At 36.6% G+C, this 24,646-nt stretch overlaps 1 protein-coding gene across 2 annotated transcripts in view; it reads right to left on the reverse strand.

Annotated features, from left to right (window-relative positions):
- The window catches only part of tenm1 (teneurin transmembrane protein 1), a 277,797-nt gene that overhangs the window by 228,745 nt on the left and 24,406 nt on the right, over window positions 1-24,646 (reverse strand). For both annotated transcript variants that reach the window (XM_087799099.1, XM_087799098.1), the window contains one exon: window positions 18,547-18,885. In XM_087799099.1, the coding sequence (XP_087655225.1) occupies window positions 18,547-18,885 (339 nt within the window). The remainder of the gene's footprint in view (window positions 1-18,546; window positions 18,886-24,646) is intronic.

Here is a 24,646-nt window from a genome sequence, read left to right on the forward strand (position 1 = left end):
AATACTATAATGATATTCAACAGCAATTAATCATTTTTTTCTCATTTTGATATATTAATGTTATTTCATTATTATTATGTTTATTTGTCCCTGGTATATATTTTAATAAAACTTGTATAAAATAAAAGGATTTGAGTATTTTATTTAACAATTAGCATACAGATTCCCAGTGTTAGTTTATTTTGTGTTGGAATTTAACTTCCTGCCACTATACACTATACTCTGCAAGATCCCGGCAATGACTGAGGATGAGAGGATACAGTCGACCTCAGCAGTTTATTAAGCAGATTTTGGATTGGACATATTTTAGTCTATACATTCTGCAACACAAGATTAGAATAAAATACTACAAATATATCCTTAATCCAGTCGCAGTTCATCTAATTTCTGTCGTATCGCCAGATTCTTGCCAATACACGTCATTAGTTGTCAGCCCATAAAAAGACACAAATATGTAGGAACAAAAAGACATGCTTACACTCACAACTACAGTCAATTTCCAGCTGACCTCAGAGAAAATCCAAGCAAGCAAATAAAGCACATGTTATTTCCTAATGTAAATCTAATAATCGAACATAAAATCTTCCTACTATGAGGCTTCAGCATAAACAACTGTGATGGTAATGTAAAAATTATCTTTTTGATTCACTTCAATGTATGAAACTATAATATTATCAGTTTCAAGATTAGTGCTTTTTAATGGAAATTACTTATGTTTGAATAGTTGAGTTAAGCTAAAAAAAATAAAAAGACAAAATAATGCCCAATATTAAATATGTATATTTAATTTAATTTGTTTAATTAAAATCTAATTGTAAGACATTATCATTATTATTGTAAGTATTTATTTGAGGTTTTATTGGGAAATGTACCTGTCTTAGTTACTGTATTACAAAAGGCTAATGCTTTAGCATAGAAAACGTTGATTTTAAACGCTTCTGGCAACTACTACACTTACTGTTTAGGGGACTATATGGAAGCTTACAGTGGCATAAACTGTGAAATAAACTATTCCAACATTATCCAAAGCTTATTTGAATAAAAGTTTTATGTTATTCTTGCCGTATTATTTGAGCGTATTTCAGTTTTATGCATATATAAACAGCGAGTCCCTCTGTGTGTCTGTGTAAAATTGGGGAGTTTATGTAAATACACAACGTGCTGGTGTGTGTGGGTGTCGGGCCAAGTCGCCAGAAGCGCTCGTACTGGTCAGCAGATTGTTGGGAAAGACTCGGAGGACCATTAGCTGTCCGAAGCTGCCAGGATTGAGACCAGATAATGACAGGTGGTGCACACACCCTGGAGGTCTGACAGACTCGGGGCGTTGAGCCATCTAACAGCAGCCTTTAACTACTGGCACAAGACCACAATGGTCGACTTTAACCCTGGCAGCGTGACGGCACGAGCGTTCCTGGCACTATCAGGACGAAGCAGTTATTACGATGAGCAGTGCTGCTAAACTGCAAGTGATAGTTGGAGCTGGAGAAACCTGTACGCCATCATTACTATCGCTGACATTCTCTCGGCGAATGGATTCAAATCGCCGCACCGGCTGAGATGACAATTTGGATTATGACAATGACAATGAAGCAGTAGCTTTGTCACACTGTGGCGCTGAAGTCTTCGCAGGGAGGGACGTTTTCTCAGACGGAAGAGGCTATTGAGTGAGATAAATCCTGTTCTGCACATTGTTGCAGTCGTGGGTCACTTTCTGATCAATGTGGTTGCATTTCTGCTGCACACCAACACCTTCATCTTTTAGGCGGTTTAAAAAATAATGTTAAAAATATTATTGTCTCTGACCTAGATTGTACATTTAATATACATATAGATTGATCGATCTATTACAAGTGGTCGCAAGGTAAATCTAGATTTATAGAATAAATAATAAAAATGTAACATAATAATTAAACAATAAAACTAGCTCTTGTGTCTTTCTTAATTAAAAAATTAAATTGAAATTATCTAAATCATTATCATAGATCATATCATAGATTATCATCTAAATTATTGACTTTTGACTTCAAGTCACTGAAGAGTCTTCAGTGCCACCTTCTTCTACATTCATGATACAAGTTAATTAAAAAAAAAGGACAATTATGCAGCAGAATATAGAATATAGAATAAATTTGAATGTACGTCTACTGATTATATTTCTACTTGAATTAAAAAATAAAAGATCAACTGACCTCCGAGTGACACTAATTTATCATTAGTGCTCCTTCTTGTTTGCTGCCATGTCCCTCTCGAGATATACGTTTTCTTTTGACATCCAGATTATTCAAAAACCTAATTTCCTCTCCTGTAAACATGCAATTAAAACGGTGGAATTGAAAAACCTTGCACTCAAAACAAGAAGCAGCGAAGGAAGCGTATCATGATGGACGACACATCGATGAGCGCTGTTGGGCTTCATTTGTAAAAGGCACTTTTCCTTCCCTTTCTACCGAACCCTCTTCAGGTTATCCGTCACAGTATATTGTTTGAGCTGCCTTAGATTGTGTAAAAAGCCTTAAACATCTGCCCCATTTTTGTTTTACTACAGCAGAGGAGCACGTGTGGGCATCTGAGTGTACCTGTGTGGGTTCACGCTGTCACCTTTGTGTCCCTCGCCCCCATCCCTCGCCTCTTAACGGCAATGCAGATTTAGGATTTTCACTAATCTCTCAGTACACTCGCTAAGCCATTGTTGCTTTCAGCTGATTCATGTGCCACTCACTCTCTCACTGCAGCCCTCCGACAGTGTAGCACAAGAGAAAAACAATTTGAGCCCTGCATATTCCGCGGCTTATTTCCTTAAGCTCCACACCTTGACCCCGTTAGGTGCCGCTGCTACTCCAGATGGGTGATTGTGAAGTTTCGTGAATGCACGCAGCTAGCGGGGTATCTGATGGACGGACGAAAGCAGGGGCTGATGTTCTGATTTGATGACTGTTGCCATGGTAGCGTGATGAACACGGAGGAGAGGCAGCCACATTGACGAAAAAAGAGAAAAATTGTTCTATTCTCCCGGAACATCCTGAGCCCCCTCATCAAGCGGCAGCAACGTCCTCTTTTGGATCAGTGAGCTGTAAAGGGCCATCATTAGGACAGCAGGTTCAGGTCCAAGATTCTGACAGCTTGTCAGGAGATCAACCTGCATGGCCAACTGTATGATGAGACGGATATTAAAGCGAAGAAAGCGGCGCTGCAAAGAGACACCTGGATGCTCTCGAGGCAGCCCGAAATGTCTGAAGGCTCCTGTGGAAGTGGCTCGGCGGGATGTGTTTAGAGTGTTTCCTCTGGCCAAACGCAGCGCCCGGGTTAAGTTGATCATCTCTCACACTGGTAAAATAGCCAGGGGAGCCCATGTACCACTAGATCAACTCTACAACTTAAAGACCCTAAACGTTACAGCGCGGATGATCGATATGGCACTGAGCAATGTTCTTTACGAGCTAATAGACAAATCCATTCCCTCCAAACCCCTTGGGCCTTTGAAAGGCAAGAGTGGAGTTAGAGTATGCAGCGGTAGCCTGGTTGTGCCACATGAGATCCACTTGCAAATACACAGTGTAGATAAATTAGTAAAAACACTGTAAATCATTAAATAAAATACATGGAACATTGTTTGAGGTTTAGAGGACTCAGACATGTTGCTATGCTAGCAGATGCTAAAGTTCATAAACAATATATAATAGGGCAACATGAGGAATACCTATCTGGATTTTTTTTTTAAGGTAATTTTTTTGTAAGTAGAATTCAGTAGTACCCTACAGACACCCCCATTACTTCATAGTTTATATGCCTAGAATGTAAATTCCAATTAAAAGTGTTTCTCTTTTATGTGTTTTATTTGCCTTTATTAATCCCCATTGTCAACAGGTGTTTACAGGTAGCGTAATTTCTAACATGAGACACTCATGTACAAAACAAAATTCCACAAAACAAAAGCAAAGTATGTACATCCAAAAAGACCCTACAAGTCAAATAAGATTGAGCTCATGATGCTCGAAAGAATGTTGCGTGAAAAAACACCTTATTATTGATGAGTCAGAAATTACTACTAGTGGTACACACTGTTGTTTATATTTGAAAGTATCAATTGATAAATAGATAAAGATTCAGAAAAGACGATAGTTTGAATATTTTTCAATTAATTTTGTCTCTTAATCACAAAATCCCGCCTGAATTAATCTGAAAAAAAAAACAACCAAAAAAACCCATTGCATGTCAGTGTGTTTCAACAGCAGCTGGCACATGAATCCTCCTCTGAGGGTGTTGTAGTTCCCAATTCCACAGAGGTCATCGCATCTTCTGAGTTGCCAAAAGCAAATGTGTGTATCTCGATGTCAGATGAAGCGTAAACAGCTCAAATGGTCTCGTGTGACACGTTCGGACAACCGTCGCTTACATAGAAACGGTTCCCTCCATCAATAGTTTACTGTCCAAATAGCTAAAAGTGTGTTTGTGTTGCATCATTATTTTGCATCAACTCCAACACTCACACATCAAACTGTGTAAAACCCGTTGTGGTCGCAGCTAGCTAGAATGTGTTCATTGAATGTTTTGACTCAAAAACTCAAGATGATAATAAGGCACCACAAGAGCTGCTAATGCAAAAGTTTCGAGCAGATCTGTAACAATTGTGTAACACAGTGCCAGAAAAATCTGAGTTATATATGTTTACTCTGAACACTTCATTAAACTCACATCTAGCTTCCAAACCTGTGATAATTCAGGCGATAATAGTTTTAAATTGAATAATCCTCACACAATATGTCAAAGGAAGCTGATTATCAAAGTCCCTCAATAAATGACTACATTTCCAAATGCCTGTCATGGTTGCATCAATACGTCTTTGTACATTTGTTTCCTTTCTACAGCTCTTTGTAAGACTTTCTCTTGGTAGTCAAACAGTTTTCTGTCAAATCAAATGTTTTATTTTATTTGACAAAAATGCTTGTCATTCCTAAATTGAAAAAATGTTTTATTTGGCCAAGGATAAAAAGTGAATACCGTTTTATATTATAATAATCTTTTTAGTTTTATTTGGAATAGAAGATGTTTTACAGGAACACATTTTTTGAAAAAAAAACCTCAAAACATCGAACTCGTAGGTCTGAAAATAGAAAAAATAACATGGTCTAAAAGCATAACATATATATATTAAGTAAGGATTCAAAATATTTCAAAGTCAGTAAAAGTAGTCACATCTTTTTATTTAGATATGAAAACAAATGAGTTCTAACATTCTAACATTACCTTTCAAATCATGTCCTTGACTTGTTTCTGATTCACAAGACGCTGGACTATAGTTCTAGTTCAGCAACATGAGCATCAGCCATACCAGACCGATTTCTTAAGTCATCATTGACTCTTGTAACAGCTCCACACAGTATTAGGTCCGGACAAGTCTTTCAAGTGTTGTTTACACTTTTCTCAACACACGTTGTGGTCGTGGTTTTTGTGTGTACAGCATGCAAAACTTCACTGCATTAGGTGCAACATTCAAAATTTGCCATACATTTCTTGATTATAGAGGGTAGGAAAGAGATAAAATAGAAAAAGATGACTTGACTAGTAGTTCCAGCTATTGATGGGTTGATGAGGCATCGTGATACAACTGTGTAGTGAAGACAATGTATCATGATACAGTGCCTTAATTTCGAAAGGCCAGGTGATGACAATATCTGCTTTATAATGTTTGGCTCTGATCTAGAAATTCATTGAAACCTTGAATGAATTTCAAAATGAGAGTGCCATCTAGTGGCCTTTCAAAATGAAGACACTGTGTCTATATTTGATGAGAAGTTGGTCTCAGTGTGTTTTAATGTATCATGATACATCTGCATCAAGAAGCGTCATCAAACCACTAGTGATGGTGTGATGAAGCTTCATGAAGCAGTGTCATTATTATCAGAGCCCACTAGATGGCGGTCTCTGAACTATTTTTCTTTTTTTTTTTTAACTTTTCAAATGAAAAATCAAATCATTTTTAAATGGATAGCGCCACCTACTGACCTCTAAACAACATGACACTGCTTCATGAAACGTCATCAGACCATCACTACAACCCACCACTAGTTCCAACTATTCTTAATCAGGAAGAGTGAAGAAGAAATCTGGGCGAAGATTTTTTGATTCAGCGAGTATATCTGTTCATTAGTGTCAGTACCGAAGCAGAGAGTTCAGGGGATTGACACCATTCATCCGAGATAGTCAGTGAAACCCTTGACAGAAATATTAAAATAAAATATTAATTAACTCTGGAATGCCACCAAGGCTCTCTCCGTCGATGATTAAACTTTCCGAGTACCTTTTAGCATCGCGGCGTCGCGAAAAATCACTAATCAAAGCGGACGAAAACCTGTCGCCGCTTCACCAGACGGCACCCTTCAAATGATATTCCAATGCGAAATTAGCATTCGTGCTCTCCAATCGAAAAAAAAAAGCCATAAAAGTAAAAACCCCATCTGGGATTTGATGATTCGAGAAGGATTTCTGTTCTTTTTACTTTGCCTTTCCGTCCCGCCGTCTCCGTGCCTTTCTTTTGTCCACGGCGTGCGCTCGCTCATTAAACCATAAGGTCAGCTTTTCGCTCAACTCTCCAACCCTTTGTCTTTGTGCCCTTGCGCAACCTTGTGCGACTTCTTTCTTAAACACACTTCGGCCCGAACTGAGTGTAAAACTTTGGAAGCTCATTAAAAAAAAATAATGGATGGTGTTTATTAAGTATAGCAGGGCAGTGTGCAGTCCCTCAGGCCGCCAAACAACCTAGTTTAAAGCAGCCACTTATATTTCAGGTAACATTCATGCTTGTCTTACTTCAAGACAAGGACAGCGGCACAGATTTTTTTTTTTTTTTATAAAATCACTTTTATGGTCTAATGGTCCTAATCTTTTTTGAGAGGGGCAACAGGACTCATTTATTCTTTATTTCTCATTTTAAATTCAATCAAAAAAAAAAGATTAATTATCCTTATCCTTCATTTAGTGGCACAGAATAATATGTGAAATTGAAATTTGCGAGGATGGATCGGGGGGGGAGGGGGGAGCGCTGTCCCATTTCTCAGGCAATTATAGTAGATTTTGAAGTAGCAGTAAATCCATTATGCAGTTGTTGAAAAGCAAAAGAGCACATCAAATGCGTTTTCCTAAATGAAGAAACTTGTGAATGAGTTATCGTTTGATTAGCGCTGCCAATCGGAAGGGAATAGTAAAAAGTCGTGTTAATCACAATTGCAGACTGTGAAGAATCACAGCATAAATTTGTGGCTTGGCATAAATTTATTTATCGAAGCAAATAAAAGTGTGCGGTTATGCAGCAATGTGTGTGACGCTTGATGAATGAATAACAAGATGCTTTTAATGTTTGTTGTTTTTCTTTAAAAAAAAATAATTAAATAAATAAATGAGGGGGAGAATTTGACGGCTCGTCTCAGAAATGAAGAAGCCGCTCTTTAATTATTCTACTTCTCTTCAGGTGCAAATTCAAATGTAAATGTGTGCTTGTCACATATTTATTTGCATGATTGGGTATTTTTTTTTTTCTTCTTATATTCTCAAACGCGACTGGAGCTTATTCGGACCCCAGTCAATGATCGGGTCAAGTACCGCTATCTTGCCACTAGATTCTTGTGCAAAGGACCAGATTTACTTGAACATCTTTAAAGCCTCTTTTGATGTATTTAACTTCAAAGAGCCAAGCATTAGCCCAAAAAAAACAATACGTTACTTTGAAATGAGATGAAAAACTGCCCTTTTCTTCAAGCTTCATTAATCCTCTTGTGACAGAAATGTGTTTATTGCATACATTACGGCATAGCTGTCTGTTTTGTATTAACATAATGAGGAAACCTGTTTAATTACTTTACTGCTTACATCAATTATGGGTCTGTTTGGTTACGTTTTATATAAATAAATAACTCAAAAACGATGAACGGACCACATTTTAAGGAAGAGTTGATGGACCTGCTGTTAATAAAATTGGGGTTAAGATCCAAATTATCATCTGGATCCTACTTAGTTTCAACAAGGTGATTCAGTTCCATAATACAATTAAACCAGCTTTTCATTTAAACTATTTTGAATTTGATTCATCACTCGATAGTTTTGAAATCATGTGAAATGTAATTGATAGACAAAACAAATATAGTACCATATCAGAGCTGCTTGGTTCAGGTCTGCCTCCCATGAAATAAAAAATAGGTTTAAAAAAATAGGTAAATTGTTAAAATCAAATAACAAAATGTGTCCAGATGTTTCTTGTGGTTCTTTTTAGAAATTGTTGCACATACCTTTCTCAACATTTTATACTATAACTTAATAAACATTTTGTACAAGTCAAATCACTCTCTGAAATTCCATTCTTAAATGTATGATTACCAATATTAGACTGAGTACATAATGTAATTCTATTTTTGTAAAGATGTACCGTTTAATTTTCAAATAAATATGATTCATTAATTGTTGTTTTGCAACAATTCTATAAGTATAGTTCAAATATCAGAGCTTCTTGGTTGATGTATGCCTTCTTTCCTAGGGAGTACAATTTAGGTTAAAAAATAATCATATGTAACAAGGAATAGTCTTATGAGTTTTTTTCACATAATTTACTAAATATGTTTAATGTTATTGCTTTACAATAATCGAATAACTCTCTTGATATAACATTATTTAATTTATTATTACCAATATAAGAGTGAGTATATTATGGAATTATATTTTTTGTACAGATATATAGTTTAATTCAAATAAAATATGACTATCTAATTGTTTTTTGGTAACAAGTCTATGCAGAGGCGGATTAAGGCCCAAATATCCATCACTGAACGCAATGTCCCAGAACCTTTATCGCCTCCAACACGGTCATCCAATTACATGTTTTTGTCCGACAAACTGTCTAGAAAACCAATTGTTTTTCATTAACAGTGAATTAATAGGAGAGAGAATGAATTGAGAAATGACTCAGTTCAAATTGAATTCAAGTGGCACAAGCTGTCATGTGAAAATGAATTCATGCCTAATGAAAATTAACAAGCAAAGTAGTTTTGCATTTGTATTCAAATGACTTTGTCTCCACTGAGTGCCATTCCGGATTACATGACTCTCATGGTCTTAATGTGCCACCGCCGACACTCGCCTTTGGAATGTTCCCCGACAAAATAACGCTGAAATTTCTATTAATTCTATTTCTATTTGTCGTGTTCGATTATAGGGCGACATTCTTGTCCTCAGCCAAGGAGACATCAGAATGTGTCTGAGCGTGGAAAGACGACAATCACGCTGAAGGGTGGTTTTGAGGACTATCGGGGACGCTAAACGTTTCAGGCAATTTGGAAACATATTTTCTTGGAAACCGTTATCGTCAGTAAATGACACAAATGGAACACTTTCTAGTAGTTTTTTTTTTTATTTGCACCAGGACAAACAGCAGGTGGCGAGTTCACGATAATCATAATAATTACGGGAACAATCTAATTGCACATAAATTTGCATATTGCAAGAGAAAATTGCTCATCTTAAATGCCACAGAGTGTTTTAGTTACTCAACTCGGTGTTGTGAAGGAACACTGCAGTGTCCATTAAGAGTGTTCATTTGTAAATTACACCGTGTTTCCTGTGTTGTCGACTGATTTATGTGTTTAATGATTTGTTCAGTTTCAGAATTCTGATTGCTGCCTATTCAAGTATAACCATGGCATGTTTTTAACACATTTAACCAAAGAAAATAGTATCATCATATAATACTCATTGAAATCTCATAGTAATTGTGACTCGTGTGCAATTGGTTAAAAAGATTTTGGCGAAATATTTCTTTCAAATTCAGTTAAGCTTCAGTTCATAAAAGTTAGCATTTTAAAAAGATTAACATTTTTCATCCTACTTTTTTTCTTTTTTTTTTACTTTTTTGGCATTTGTATGTCGTTTTGAAGGACTGCAAATAAATTAATATACTTAACTTTAACATGGAACTATTGGTAGCACATGGTTTATACTTCATTGCTAACCTGCACCTAACCTGGACAGTGCCCCCTACAGTAACGGAGGAGTACTGCACCAGAAAAGCATCTAATGTAAGGCTAAATGTAGAGCCAGAAGGAAATAGGTTGGTCAAAGCATTTATATTATCTTATACATTTTCCCTTTATATATGTATATCTCTTACACATTTTATTTTATCATTTGTTTTCTATTATTTATTCAAAAACATAACAGGTGACGCTTAAGTCGAATATTCTCTACCAATAATAATGAATCTTCTCACTTTCAATTCCTAATTTATTGACCATTAATATTGGCTCATGAGCTTTTTATTCAATCCTACGAACTGGTAGCCCTCCCTCGAGTTTAGAGAATCCTCGGCGCCTTCATCGGGCTGTAATGAGAGTCGTGATGAATCCCTAAACAAACGGACAACACCGCTGTGTCGTGCCAAAACATCAAAGCGTCCGCGACCAGTCGGATGAGACATTTAAAGTCAAAACTGCACCGGAGGAATTCAAATCAAGCCCAGATGACATGTTGTTTGCACAACTCTAATCTGACGAATGTGTTAAGGGGCCAAAGTTCTGCTTTGAAACAACTCAACTCCAAAAAACAATCTGCATTCTCTTTGATTCCCTGCGGCTGGGACTCCAGAGGAGAGTCGGGCACTCAGATATGTCTCTACATTATTTAGGCTTGTCCGTAAAGTTCATATAAATATTTACAACAAGGGTAAAGTAACGTTCTATAGTAATGACGTCACTCATGTCAGAATCTCATTGATACAATTCACCATTCTCTATTATAAAAAGGGTCAAAATTAACATGCTTTTTCTTTCAAATGCAACAACATCTAGTTCCTGTTTTTATGTATTGTTCAATTTTAAAGTTTAATACCATTGTTGCATTAATTTTTACATCTAAGACACATAACAATTCCAAAAAATCCCTCCTTGTCATTGCGGTACAAATATTTCCACACAAATTTGTACTATAATAATTATTATTGGAGTCAGAAAATTCAAACATGGCTTTGTGTTACACACCACATGACATCATCTCATCTTGTTAAATCTGAATTAAGGTCAAATTCTAACTGTGATTTCTGTTGTTATATATTAAATTAGGAAGCTGTGTGTATTTTTAAACCATCTATTGCGATTACATAATTTGTATATACATAAAAGCCTTTGATTATACGGGGGGGGGGGGTTTCAAAGCTGACGGGAGTAGCTCCCCAACTGTGCCGAGCATCGCAAAATAACAGTCGCTGCTAAATCCGAATGTGACGTTCGTTTATTCATGTTCTTTAATGAAAACTGAGAATCTTCTTCAGATGTGCCATCTTGATTTACACAACACGAACATGAGGATTATACCTCACAAGACAAGAAGGGAAACAAGAAGGAATTAGAATTACACAGCACAGTCATCTTATTTTGTGGATAAGCGATATGTGTACGTTCTTCTAATGCCTTTTTTAGAAATAAGGTCTTGATAAAACTAAATATTCTACCTATAGTATTGATAGTTTAAACAATGAGCTTCATCTTGTTTGAGAAGTGAATGTCAGAAGTCAACCTCGGTTGATCTGACAAAGCCATCTTGATCCTGAGTAGTCTTTTGGGGAGGTTTCTTTGGAGAGGAAAGTCTCGACCTCTTTAACTCAACTGCTGCTTCAACCTTGGATGAAGTGGATGAGAATGGATGGATGGCGGTGTTAAATTCTAACCTTTGCTCCTGCAATATTTACTGCGGTGAGAGCTCCATCTCTGAATCTGTCCGCATCAGCCGCGAGGATTCAAAGCTAAGTGCATTATGTAATAAAGCATTTATTTATGAATCTGTTAGCTTTAGCCACTGTGCTAACTCCTGCGCCTTTCTTTTCAATGATGAAACTGATAACTTCTGCTCAGGAGGTTATAAGTTGTTTTCTATTGAGCATCTTAAAGGAGAAACAAGAGACACTTAAATAGAGACAAATCTTCTGAGGTTTTTGTTTCTCTATGTGGTTAAGAGAACAAAGCTTTATCTCTGATTGAGCTTATTGCTTATGATGGAATTAGAAATGCTGAATAAGAGGTCAACATTTAGAATGAATTGAATTAATATGGGCAAAAATAACCTGCTTTTGTGTGCATCAAGTCGTGGCCACAAGGGCACCAGGGAGGCCTCCGAATATTGGAAAAAGGAAATAAATAAATAAAATATAATATCGCCTACCGGATAATCAATAACTTACGATGGACTATAAGTTGTGACTAAATCAGTTATTCTTTTAGAGTTAAAATGGGACATTCGTTGGGAAGGTTCTGTATTAAACTCTCCTTGCAAGTAAAATTGTTGCGACTTTTAACCAATCCTGATTTCTGAGTCTCTTATTTGTGTAAAGATTCCTATCCTGACAATGATTTTTAAACACTTGCCCTGAACATACACGATTGTCCAAAATGCTTAAAAAAATAATAAAAATTATATTCAGAATGTTAAAGCATTTTATGTTTTTTTGGAAAGTAGGTTTTGCACTTGTTTTTGATGGATGCTGGTCTTGGCATGGTGAAGTTTTAGAACCCCCTTTGTCTATCATTGAGTTGATCGTTAAATTGGAATTATAACCGTTATAAATGTCATACATCTATTATTTAACTGTCAAAAATCAATCAAAAACAGGCTATTATGACTATCTAGGGATCCCGTACAGTTCTAATCGCCTACATGCCTTCAATCCCCTGTTTGAGCACCTTAAAAAATAACATCAAGCTCCATCTGTTGCATGTTTAGTACCGGCTGCAACATACTTTGGCTCATTCATTATGCATGTGGAAATATGTGCATGTTTGTGAACCAGCAAGTAAACTCCTGCTGAACCAGATTGAGTCGTTCTCCTGACCCTCCGCTGTCAACAATTTGGGGGTGTTGATGGATCCCAGAGTTTGTCAGCAGGTTTTTTAGAATGCCTCCAGCTTCGCAGCTCGCGGGAGGTGTCACACATGCGGCTCACACACAAAATGCACAACAACCTAAAAGAAGACACAGTGATTCTCCTTTTTACTCCATCTTTATCCATCCATCCTTTCACATCTCTACTACTCCACACATATTCCCCAACACAAACTAAATTGACTTGTCAGCTTCAATCAAACGGGAGACCAAAAGGATTCCTGCCGGTCTGAAGCCGACATCATTACCAGGTTCGGGAGGGGAAAAGTGGAGAAGACAAAGGGAGCGCAAGGTCGTGCCGACTTAAAATGCACTTTCATTTTGGCAGGGACGTTAGCGTTGTGATTCCAGCCCCTTTCTGCCAACATCTTTTTGTGAGTGGCTCTAACTTTCATTATCGCGAAGAACAGAGGGCGCATGAGACTTTGTTGTGCTGATGGAGAGAAATGTGACATCCATAATGCATTTCCTATTAGAGGATACCACGGATGGGCACACCTGGCCATGTGTCACAGGGAGATGGACAGGAAGAGGATGAGAATAAATGGGCTGCTGGTGATGCATAGGAGCGAGGATGCCAAGTAAAGGATACCCCCTCTAGGAGACTGATCCGGAGTCAGCGAGAGGCTGCTCCAGCTTTGCAGAGAGTAGTAGAGGCTGGTGGTTGATTATATATTTACTCATGGTTCTTACCTACACAAAAATAGAAAGTGTGTGTTAATAAATCCTTCAGCCTGTGTTAAAGTTAGATAAGCAATCATAACCTAAGCGTCTAAAGCAGTGGCAGTCTAGAGAGAATTGTACCTCATTTTGAATTGGAACTCCTAGATCTTCCCACTAGATCCTTATAGCTTGTGCAATATTAATTATTGTAGTTGTATTTGGATTATGCTTTATTACTGTCAGGCCTACGATATACATTTTAAAAAGAGTTTTAGTTTTCATATAACTCTTGTCAAAACTCTCAAATAGTCGGTCACACAATTTGTAGATGTTGTCGCCCCAAATCAATAATAAAAAACTAATTTCATCGTCAACAATTGCCATACATGTTTTTATGGTGTACTGATGCATCTGAAATCATTAAAATATCTGCTGAGAGATTTTAATGCAGTATCCAAGCAGTACAATTTGAAAATATGAAAATAAGCTTTTCCATTTGAACACATAGAATAAAATGATTACTTGCAAGGTTTGCAAAGCAGCGTTTATGACCTTTGTCGAACAAATAAGAGTCTGTGTCTTACTAAAAGACTTAAATTCAACAAACAAACATATTGGCTTAAATGTACATTTTATAACCTTGTACATTTTACCAACTGTGTACTTAATGCTGTTTTTTTTAGAATATAGTTTCATGGTTGTCTTTAAAATTTGTAAAATGTAATATATGGTAACTTTTGCACTACAGAACTGTGCCTTAATGAAACCCTCTCTTTCTTGGAGTGCTGTTTAAAGTATCCAGCTGTTTTCTTTCATTATTGAAGAATTTGGTACCTCAATAAAAGCTCTAAAAATGACATATATTTGCTTTTTATGCTGTTGTTGTTTAGTTTAAAATCAACTCAGCTTTGGTGAAGGACTTCAAAACCAATTCAAAAACACATATGCTATGTTTTTTTAAACACATTAATGTCTACCGTCATTGTGATGTGAATTCAATAACCTATCAAGGATGCCTAGTTAGTAAAATTACTCATAATGTCAGTAGTGACCAACCACCTATGTTATTACTAGATATATGCACTCTCTGATTGTTTTTCTTGTTGCCTTATTTATCCTTCAATATAGCATAAAATGAACAGGTTGCATGTTACATGATCGTTTGACCAGAGGTTGCCTGGCAGAAAAGCAGATTTTAAAGTAAAGCAGAACAGCAATGAAACAAGCCCTCACTGTGAACCTGCCCTCAACATTTAAATCCTCTCCTGAAACTTATGATTTGTTTCTGTTTGCTCATCTACAGAACCATCTGCTTTTGAAAATTGTTCTGTGTTTACGCTCTGACCCCAGATAAAGACGGAAGCCCTCATCTCGAACAGTAATAACTGCGGTCCATATGCACACGGCCATCTCAAATTGATTGCTGCGTAATGCTGAAAGCTCTCACACACACTCGCTCTCCCTTTTTTTTTTTTTTCCCAGTAGTGTGATTCTTCAAAAGCTGGCTCCGTGTCCAATCAGGTTGTCCTTAAACAGCACCTCTCAAACATCAACAGCACATCCTAGATCAGGTATAATCCTTTCACGTTAGTCCTCCACTCACTTGAAACTTTTCTCCTTCACCTGCTTTAACCTCGATGACTCCTCTCTTTTATTCTCCTAATTATACCATTACATTTCCATTTCCGTCTACTCATTAGCATTTTCCTCTCGAGTGTCTTCTATTCTCCCACTGTATTTCCTTTTATTCTTATCACCCTCCTTTTCTTAGTCAGTGAGAACCATCCATGTTTTGTTGTTTTTGTTGCCTCACGCAAACCGACCATGCCTGTAGGGGCGCTTTTGATAGCTCTGTCTTTGTTTGTGTGCACCTCTAACTAACTCTCCATCTGTAGGGAGCCCAGCCAAGCCCACCAGGGCAAGACAGATACCTGGCACCATCCCAGACTCCTCTCTATAGTTGGTCCCACATCTCCGTCCCCGCCTCTCTCCCACTTTCCCTTTTCCTTCCCAGGCTTAAGTCTTCCCGCAGAGACGGTTGTCAGGTACGAAACACCCCACTCTTTACTGAAATCCCTTTTACTGGAAAGCCAGGATCGTCCTCCTTTTCCTTTTAATCTATATCTTGGTCACCAGACATTTCTTTAAGTTCATCCCTCAGGTTTACCCCCCAATGAAAGACCTCCTTCAGCGCCCAATAACTGATAGTACTTTTCGCCATGGCACCACTTCAAAGAGTCTTTAAAGTGATATTTGCATCACTTCAGAAATGAAACAAGACTGACTGAATTATTGCCTGAGGCTCCAACTCAAATCCTGAATTTTTTATTCTTATTCAGCTCAATTAGCAACATTTTTTTTTTCAGGATAATTAATCCATCTGTGATTCATCAAATGATAATTGGATCGTTCTATAACATTGCTGCCTTTTTTGTTCAGTGTCCATTTAAAGAAGTGTCCATGCTAGAATTTTAAAAGCCTTTTTGAAGAGTTAATTTTACTTCATATTTAGAAATGTATTAAACTTACACTACACATAAAACTGGTAATTTCTTTTTTTTTTGGGAACGCACATAAGTTAGTATCGACTTCTTGCATCACTGAAAATATTTTAACTGGCATCCAATTAAAATAAAATAAAATAAAAGACGTTATTCCAAATGAAATCTCCTCAAACATTTGACTTAAAAGACTGAACTGTGAACTACTTCCTCTTCTTCTTAGCTTTGTAATCAGACCAGGAAGTAATTAAATTGCTTTTAAAATCAAACCCATTAAATTGAGGTAAAAAGGGGTACCAACTCTTGACAATTCAAATGTATCCAAGAGACCAAACAGTTAGATTTGTGGTTTTATATGATGTAAGCTTTAACGTTATCAAAAAATTAAACTTACTAAAAACCTCTTCACCTAAACATTTCTGGATTCTGTCATTCAAAGGTGAAATTGACTAACCCGTAACACTTTGTATTTTTGTAAAGTTTAATGGTTTGAATCTAAATTCTGTAAATGTACAATTAAAATGAATTATTACCAATAATTTTATGTATAAAAACATTTTTATGACAAGAAAGGGATGCCTAAAATGCGGTGCATCTTGTCCGTTCTTAGGTGGTAATAATAAAATTAATTAATAAAAGATGATACCAATCTCAACTCGAAGTCAAGGTGCCTCGAAGGCCAGAAAACAAATGTGTTTGTTGTATCCCTTTTGTTCTCTCTGGTTGAAGGTGAACAACTGGCTTCCTTGAATACATATGCAGTGGTGGAGGTTGTACAATTGAAAATGACTCACAGAGCAGTCGAGATATTGTAAGAGCTGAACAGCTTAGTCAATAGTTTTCTAGAGATCAAACAATGGCTGAGTGAAAACACTTTGCAGCTAAACGTTGACAAAACAGAAACACTTGTTATTGCTCCTGATGATAAGGTTTCAGGGTTGAGTCAATACTTGAGTGACTTAGGCCAGTCTGTCAAACTGAGCCTGAGAAACCTGGATGTTGTATTTAACATATTTGTTGTATGTATCTAGTTCAACACTGCAGAAAACTGACCAGAAACTGTTTCCTTCAACTGAGAAAAATCTCTAAACTTAGGAAAATGATGTCACAACATGATCTGGAGCTTGTAATCCATGCATTTGTGTCTTCTCGTTTAGACTATTGTAAAAGTTTATTTTCGTGTTGAAACAAGAAGGAGCTGTCTCGCCTGCAATTAATTCAAAACTCTGCAGCAAGAATTCTGACTCGCTCTTGTAGAAGAACTCGCATTTCCCCGATCCTTAAAACTCTTCACTGGCTGACAGTTTCTTTCAGGATCAATTTTAAAATTCTGGTTCTTACTTTCAGAACTATTCATGGTCAGGCTCCTCCTTCCATCAGTGATCTGATCCAGACTTACACCCCAGCTCGAACTCTGAGGTCTGTGGATCAGAATCTACTGATGGTTCCTGAACACGCTTCTGGACCAGAGGAGAGAAATCCTTCCAGGCTGTTGCTCCTAAGCTTTGGAACGATCTTCCTCTCCCTCTGCGTTTGATGGATCTACTGACTCCTTCAAAAACATCTTAAGACATTTTTTATTTGTGCAGACTTTTCCCTGATATTCTGGGACTCTTTGTTTTATGTGTCTGGTCCTTTTAAAGCATGTATTTTAGCACTATATTCATTTTGATTGTTGAAGCGCTTTTTGACCTTGGTCTAGAACGGAGCTTTACAAAGAACCTCTACTTAGTTAATGACTAATATAATATTGTTATGCCATCAAGAACGAAGGCTTGAGAAAGTGTGAAAAGGCAAAACAAATTCTAAACCAAAGTCAATTACCACGGCGACTGGACTCACAGACTCAGTCAAATTGGTCTCTGTGAGCCAACACACATCATTTCCATTGCAGATATGTATCATTCAAATTGCTTATTTTGCCACTGCCTTACAAGAAAGTCTTCTATCATTGGGGATGTTTGGTCTGAAGCTTCCATCAAAAGCTTCTGTTGTATGTAAAGTAGATGGTTGGACAAAAACAATGCTTTGCATCATGAAACAACTGGTCAGTTGTTTATCCAAACTGTCTTTCCATCAGGGAGTTCTCATTATTTCTGTCAATAAAAATATACAAAAGTTGTTTATTTTATCGTTCTTTTAATCTTCTTCACCAAACTTGAGTTAAAAAAACGAAAAATGAAAAACAAAATCATACTGGAGCAACATCTAGTATGAAAAAATAAATGATTTTAAGTAAGTATACGATTCTATAATTCAGCATGTTGAACTAGATCATTAAAATTAAAAATTAAATTATTAATATTCAAATTAATTTATGGTTTGAGTTTTTGCACTGCATATTTAAACTTGTTTCTTCAGCCTTTTAAAAAGAAAAAAGTACAAATATATATATATAGATACAGATACTGTCATTTCGAGCGACCATCAAAAGGAAAATCTCCTTTTGTTCAGTAGCGGGTTCATCACTCACCGTTGTCCGGCTCTGATTTCCTGTCGTGCTCCGTGTCAGTGAGGGACAGAGCCGAGTTGGCCCGGCTTGAGAGGCAGGAGCTTTGCTCGGACTTCAAACCACGCATCCACATGTGTTGCAGGCCGTGAGCCGGGGACGGATCCACCTCCGGCTCCGTGTCCACATCTGAACTCACGCCCAGGGAGTAGCCACGGCCATGCATGTGAGCGACCGGCCCTGAGCACAGGGCCTCCTCCTCTTCCTCTTGACGCTGCTGCTGCTGCTGCTGCTGCTGCTGCTGCTGCTGGTGCATGTGGTAGTCTGGGCTCCTTATCTGTCCAGGCTTGCAGAATTCTAGATCTGGAGAACACAGATTTGAAAATCCGCATTATCCAAACCAAAGAATAAACAATTATTGCCCCATGTATATTGTGGAGGAGACCCGCTTTATCCCTATAAATATGACACGTTTAAGATTGTGTTTTTTCTTGCTTGTGTTTCTTTATATGTACCTTGTTTCACAACGTTTCATACATTTAAATGTGTTTTATTTTAATTAATTATTAGATATTTATTCATATGCCGTTTTAAGACTTAGTTTCTTAGCTTTATTTTCTTTTTTTAATTAAATCTTTTTTTTCTGTTACGCCACGACAACAAATTCCAGTGTTGCATTTCTTATTCGTGTACGTTTTAAGAATTTTTTTCCTTGTGTTAAATAAATAAAAAATAATAAAGAAAACAGATGCTCCTCCTTCAGCTATCAACTACACTTATATCTTTATTTATATTATAAGTATAATTAAATGAAACTTAAACTGAGATTTCTCTTAACTTCCAACACAAAAAATATGTTGTAGGAGGGTAACACGGCAATACAGCTACATAGAGCGAGAGGCAGGGGAGACCCTGGAAAGAATGACAGTAGTTTTTAGACAACACTTATACAAATACAAGAGACTAGTCGAAGCCCTTGAACATATTTGATCCGCAGTAGGCAGTCGGTACTAGAAGCAACACAGAAAGTTTATATTTGAGTACTTTTTATGTTTTAATAATATACATTTTGTTCCTTGTTTAATGAGTTAAAAATGTATTCTGATCTTTATATTTCTTTAATCTCGCCATGAGTCGCTCAATGATTAACATTAATGGTGTCAAATGAAAGGGGTTTTCGATAATATAACAAAAGTTATTTTAAGAAACTACAACTTACTTTTGTAGCTTTAAACATGTTTCTATGAAAGTATTTGAAACTGTTCTGGAATCTCGATCTATGAGACACACCTGCGAGAAAATGGAATCCTTGTTGTTCGTTCTCTGAGAAATTGCAGTTTTTTCTCAAGAAGAAATCAATAGAGTCCAAATTTTTTCCGTCTATGAGCAAAATGTACTCATATAACAAGGAGACAAGTTATCTGATTTGATCTTAGATTTTACTGTATGTCACGTTCTGTTGTGTTACAAAAAGGCTTCCCATTGTACCTGTAGTACATTTCAAAAACCTTTTATTTTTATTTATTTTTTCTATAACAAATTAAGAGTTTCCATCGCACTTGGCTGATGTTTAAATATTGAAATGCTCTTTCAAGATTTCAAAATTGGAATTTCTCATTTTCTTGTGTTTTAGTTTCTTTTTACACTTTTAAAAGTTTGAATATTTGTTAGTACGATGGACACACAGCTACGGGCTAAGGACAATAACTAAAGTTAAAGCTTTGCATCAAATCCAGCCCAGTTAGAAGTAGCCTTGTGATTCCCTAATTTTTTCTAAAATTTTCAATCTATAGTATTCAAAAGTCCTCCTGGAGGGTCAACGCTTGACCTCTTAAAGATGGTGACAAACGGCCTCCTCATGAAACTCTCTGAGAGGCAGTTGCCAATGACCTGATGTCACTTTCTTTTGGAAGTTTTCTCCAGCAACTAATCAGGTGTGTGTTACAAGTCAACCGGCGCACATCCTCCCAATAGATGTCAATAAGCTGATATTAATTCAAGCAAGCGTTTATTAAAAGTTGTGCAGCCGAAGCCAAAATCAAAATGCCACTCTTGATTTTCCTGAGGCATTTTTTTTTTCCCGAGGAGCGATATCCTGAACAGGCGGCTTGATGTGTGTTATTGAGCTTGAGATGTATTGAACTGCTGCTCAAACAGAGCACTGATCTCATCTATATTCTCCTTGGCGGGGTGAAGAGATCAGATAAAGATCAAACCTTATTAATATTGACTCAGACTGATGGAAAAATTCAACCTCATATGCTTTCTGGTATTAGAACGCCCCGTAATCTCCAGCATCAAACTTGTTATCCGAGAACATCAGATATACTGTGTTAGTCCTCCGGTTACACTTCAATTCAATTCAATTCAATTCACCTCCACTTTTTTCTGCGGTGGGAGTGAATTTCTCTTTCCCCGGCTGGGTTTGCTGTTTGAGATGTAGAAGTGTTGGCACTGATGCAATTAGAATAGGAATGATTTTGTGAGTCTATACAGAGGGAGATGCTGGTTGAGCCGGAACAAGCGCTCCTTGAGTCCGAACACACCCTCGATAAAGGCGGCGGCCCTGTTGACCATTGACCATGGATGTGTCCTGCTGCGGCGGTTTGATGGGGTCAGGACCAGCTGTGACTCACACCCGGTGCCAGAATGAAAGCGCGAAAGATTGGTCACTGCTGCCGACCACAGTAACTCTGGAATTGGATTGTTAGGGGACAATTCAGGTTGTGTCTCGCCGCTACAAGTGAAATCTCCTCCAATCAACAAATAGTTTGCGCTTCATGCTTTTGTTAATGACTTGAAGGTGGCACCGAATAAATCTGGCAGACAACAATAGAAACCTTTGCTTCATTCGAGCAGACAATTCACAGGACTTCTTTTGTATCTCTCGGCCCAGCACGCTCTGATCAAGGTTGCCCTGTCATTGCTTGCTGCAATACTCAAAGCATTGGATTTCCATAAGGTTCAGCAACATTCTGTCGTTTGGAAAACAACGTGAAATGTAAAGCTTACAGGAAACCATAGTGTCCTTGCAGATGTTTGTAAGATGGTGACTCTTAAAGGGCAACTAATGTAAAAATCCAACTCACATGTTTCAAATGTTGAGGTCTTCCTCTCCAAGATGTCCCTCATCATGACCACGTTTTGAATTTAGTAGGTAATAAAATTATCCCCCATCTAAAATCTAGGCAAACGAGTGGTTACGAGAGCTGACTCAATTATGATGTAATGATGGTTTTCACTCCTCCAGTCAGCAGTAATCAACTTTGTTTATTCAACAAGTCCGGGATGGATGACTTCCGGTACCAAACCTTGATTCTTGACCAATCACATCAGAGTGGGTGTGGTTATTGTAAACCAAATTTTATCTCCAGAAAAACAAAGTTATTTTTTCAGTGGGCGGGGCTTAAGCATAAATATTTCAAATAAAAGAGAGTTTTGTACAAACATACACATAATGATGAGTATGTTAGACGTTCAATATCTATTTAAGAGACACTTACATCAACACATTAGCTGCCCTTACAATTCCCCTAAAGCGCCTCCATCAAAAGTATAATGGGGAAGCATGCAAAGTACAAAAACAATCTTGAAAACTTGACAGATTTGTCACTAGACAGAAAACCAATCTCTTCACGTTTAATTTGCTGTAAAAACACAGCACACTGCTTCTGGGATGAAGGTCAATTCTGTTTATATGAAACTTGCACTGCTAAGAGCACTTTACCTAATATATATTTAATGTACTTTTCTTATATTTTTTGTATTATTCAAAAGACGTTTAAATATATTTCTCGTTTCTCAAATCCCTTTGTCTTAAATCAAAGGGCTAATTTGCATATCAGTTTAAGCGTAATAAGGAAATGTTCCCATACCTTTTTTTATGTTTTTATTTTTATTTTTTTTGAATGAGGAGGACCCATAAATTAGCAATGTCCACGACCGTCATATGTACATTTTTGCCTTCAACTCTAAAGAGGAACAAATTACTGTACATGTACTAGTCGACATAAGGGTTAGTAGAAAACGAGTGAAATCAAAATGTTGGGTAAATTATTACTTTATTTGTGGTTGTGTCTTCACGGACAAGTTTGTTTCTTTCTTCTTCACTGTTAACTTTAAAATGTTTAAAGGAAACATTTAAAAAATGCAGATAAACAAAAGAGAAAAACACCTTTTCTCAATCATGTCTGCTATTTGTTTTGTTTTGCAAAAATGACGAAACTGTCATAGAAACCTGGCAGGCTCATTGAAGTACTTTGTCTTAACCTTTTTTTTTGTGTAGTTCAACAATTTGCTGTCAGTCTTGTGCTGGCATTCAATTTCAGCGACGGAACATTTAAATACCACAGTTTTGCTCTGCAAAGGTCTCTTTTTGTCTTAACTCAACTATCAGTGTGACACCATTTAATCGTGTCAAGCTTTTCGCTGATGACCTACAGCTTTATTAAGTAAAAAAAAAAAGTGACTGTAATCAACCGATAACATTGTAAACCCTTAAAGCCTGCAACATAGTTGGTGAAATGTTTTTGCTTCTCGGTCCTTTTGTCTCTCTTTTCATCCCTCTCTCTATTCTACTTTAAATAAAGGTTTGGATTTATTGACATCAATGCCAAAGCTTATCGGATTCTTTCACCAAACACGACTTCAGCTCTTTCAAAAAATATGTTCAGTTTACACGGTAAAAGCTCTCCTGGGTCCCTTCCTCCTCTTGCCCTTCTGATATTCCATAATTCAGACAAGTAAGTACTTTGAGTCTGAGTCACCTTCTGTCCACGCCGTCCAGCGATTCACATTAACAAACAGTGCGATTTAATCTTGGCTGCTGCTTTCAGGTGAAACTCTGATGGGATTCTGTCTGAGTAATAAACAGCCTCAGAATAAAATGCAACTTCAACAGCTTCTTAGCATATTCCAATGGAAGAAAACACATTTGTGCAAGGATGGATTTTTCTTTGTACGAGACAAGTGCCAGACTAGTCTTGTTTTAGTCAAAGCTCATCCACGTGAAGTATCATGTGCGTCATTCATCATTCATGCAAGGTCCCAGTTGGAGGAGCTAAGTATTTTCTCGGGAAATCTTATGTAACACAAACTTGTGTGGATAATTTAAAAACCTCTGTTTAATAATAGATTAATCAGTAAATTGTTATTCTCTCTTCGGGATTATCTTGGCATGTTTAGAGTCCAAAATAATCAATTATATATTTTTATTTATTTAATGGAAATGGTATTGTTGGCTTAACCTTTTTTACCCCATTTTCTAAATTTTAGAACGTCATCTTGTCATGTTTCCCATCTTGAGTAGATGTTTTCTAAAACTGGATCGGTCATTTACAACATTTATGCATTTCTTTGTTTACTGTGTGCATGGATGTCTCTCTTATCTACTGTGTATTCAAACCTAATTGACTTCTGGTGGCACCGAAAGTGAACTTGAATAAAATGAGCTCTGGAATTTATTTTAACTTTCAACTATAACATCCATTATTAATGGATCCCTTCAGAGATCACCATCCTTCCATTAGCAGAACAAAGTTATATTATTTTTTACATAATTTATTTCACATTTTAATCCCCATTAAACTTTTACCTTTTACATTTTTTCTATTGTTATATTTATATTGATCTATTTACTAATTTCCCTTTGTGGTTCGCTATCTGTCATAAAAAGCTTTGTATAATTATACAGTATTATTGAATCTACATTAAATCGATATTAGGAAAATGTAAATTTTATTAATGGATATTAATAAAATATTCATTTTAATGATGATTTTAACGATCAATTTTGATTTTCTGTTATACAAGCATATCTAATATTTGATTTGCAACATCATGGTGTAGAATTGTAAAGATGCAAAACTATTTTTGTTTATTGTATTTACAAAACTACAGTCACAATAACAAAATATATATATATATATATATATATATATTTATTTATATATATATATATATTAAAAATAATGAAATGTCAATATTGTACACACCAAAGTGTGTTTGTGTTATTTTAATAGGTCTCTAGTGATGCATTTCTGGGAAACACTTGTTTTCTGTAATTGCATGTTATTTTAAGTGAAGTTAAAGTTCAGTTAAAATATCAAATGTTATTCTCTAGTGT

The sequence above is a fragment of the Callionymus lyra genome, chromosome 9, assembly GCF_982586985.1.
Source record: "Callionymus lyra chromosome 9, fCalLyr1.hap1.1, whole genome shotgun sequence".
NCBI lineage: Eukaryota > Metazoa > Chordata > Actinopteri > Syngnathiformes > Callionymidae > Callionymus > Callionymus lyra.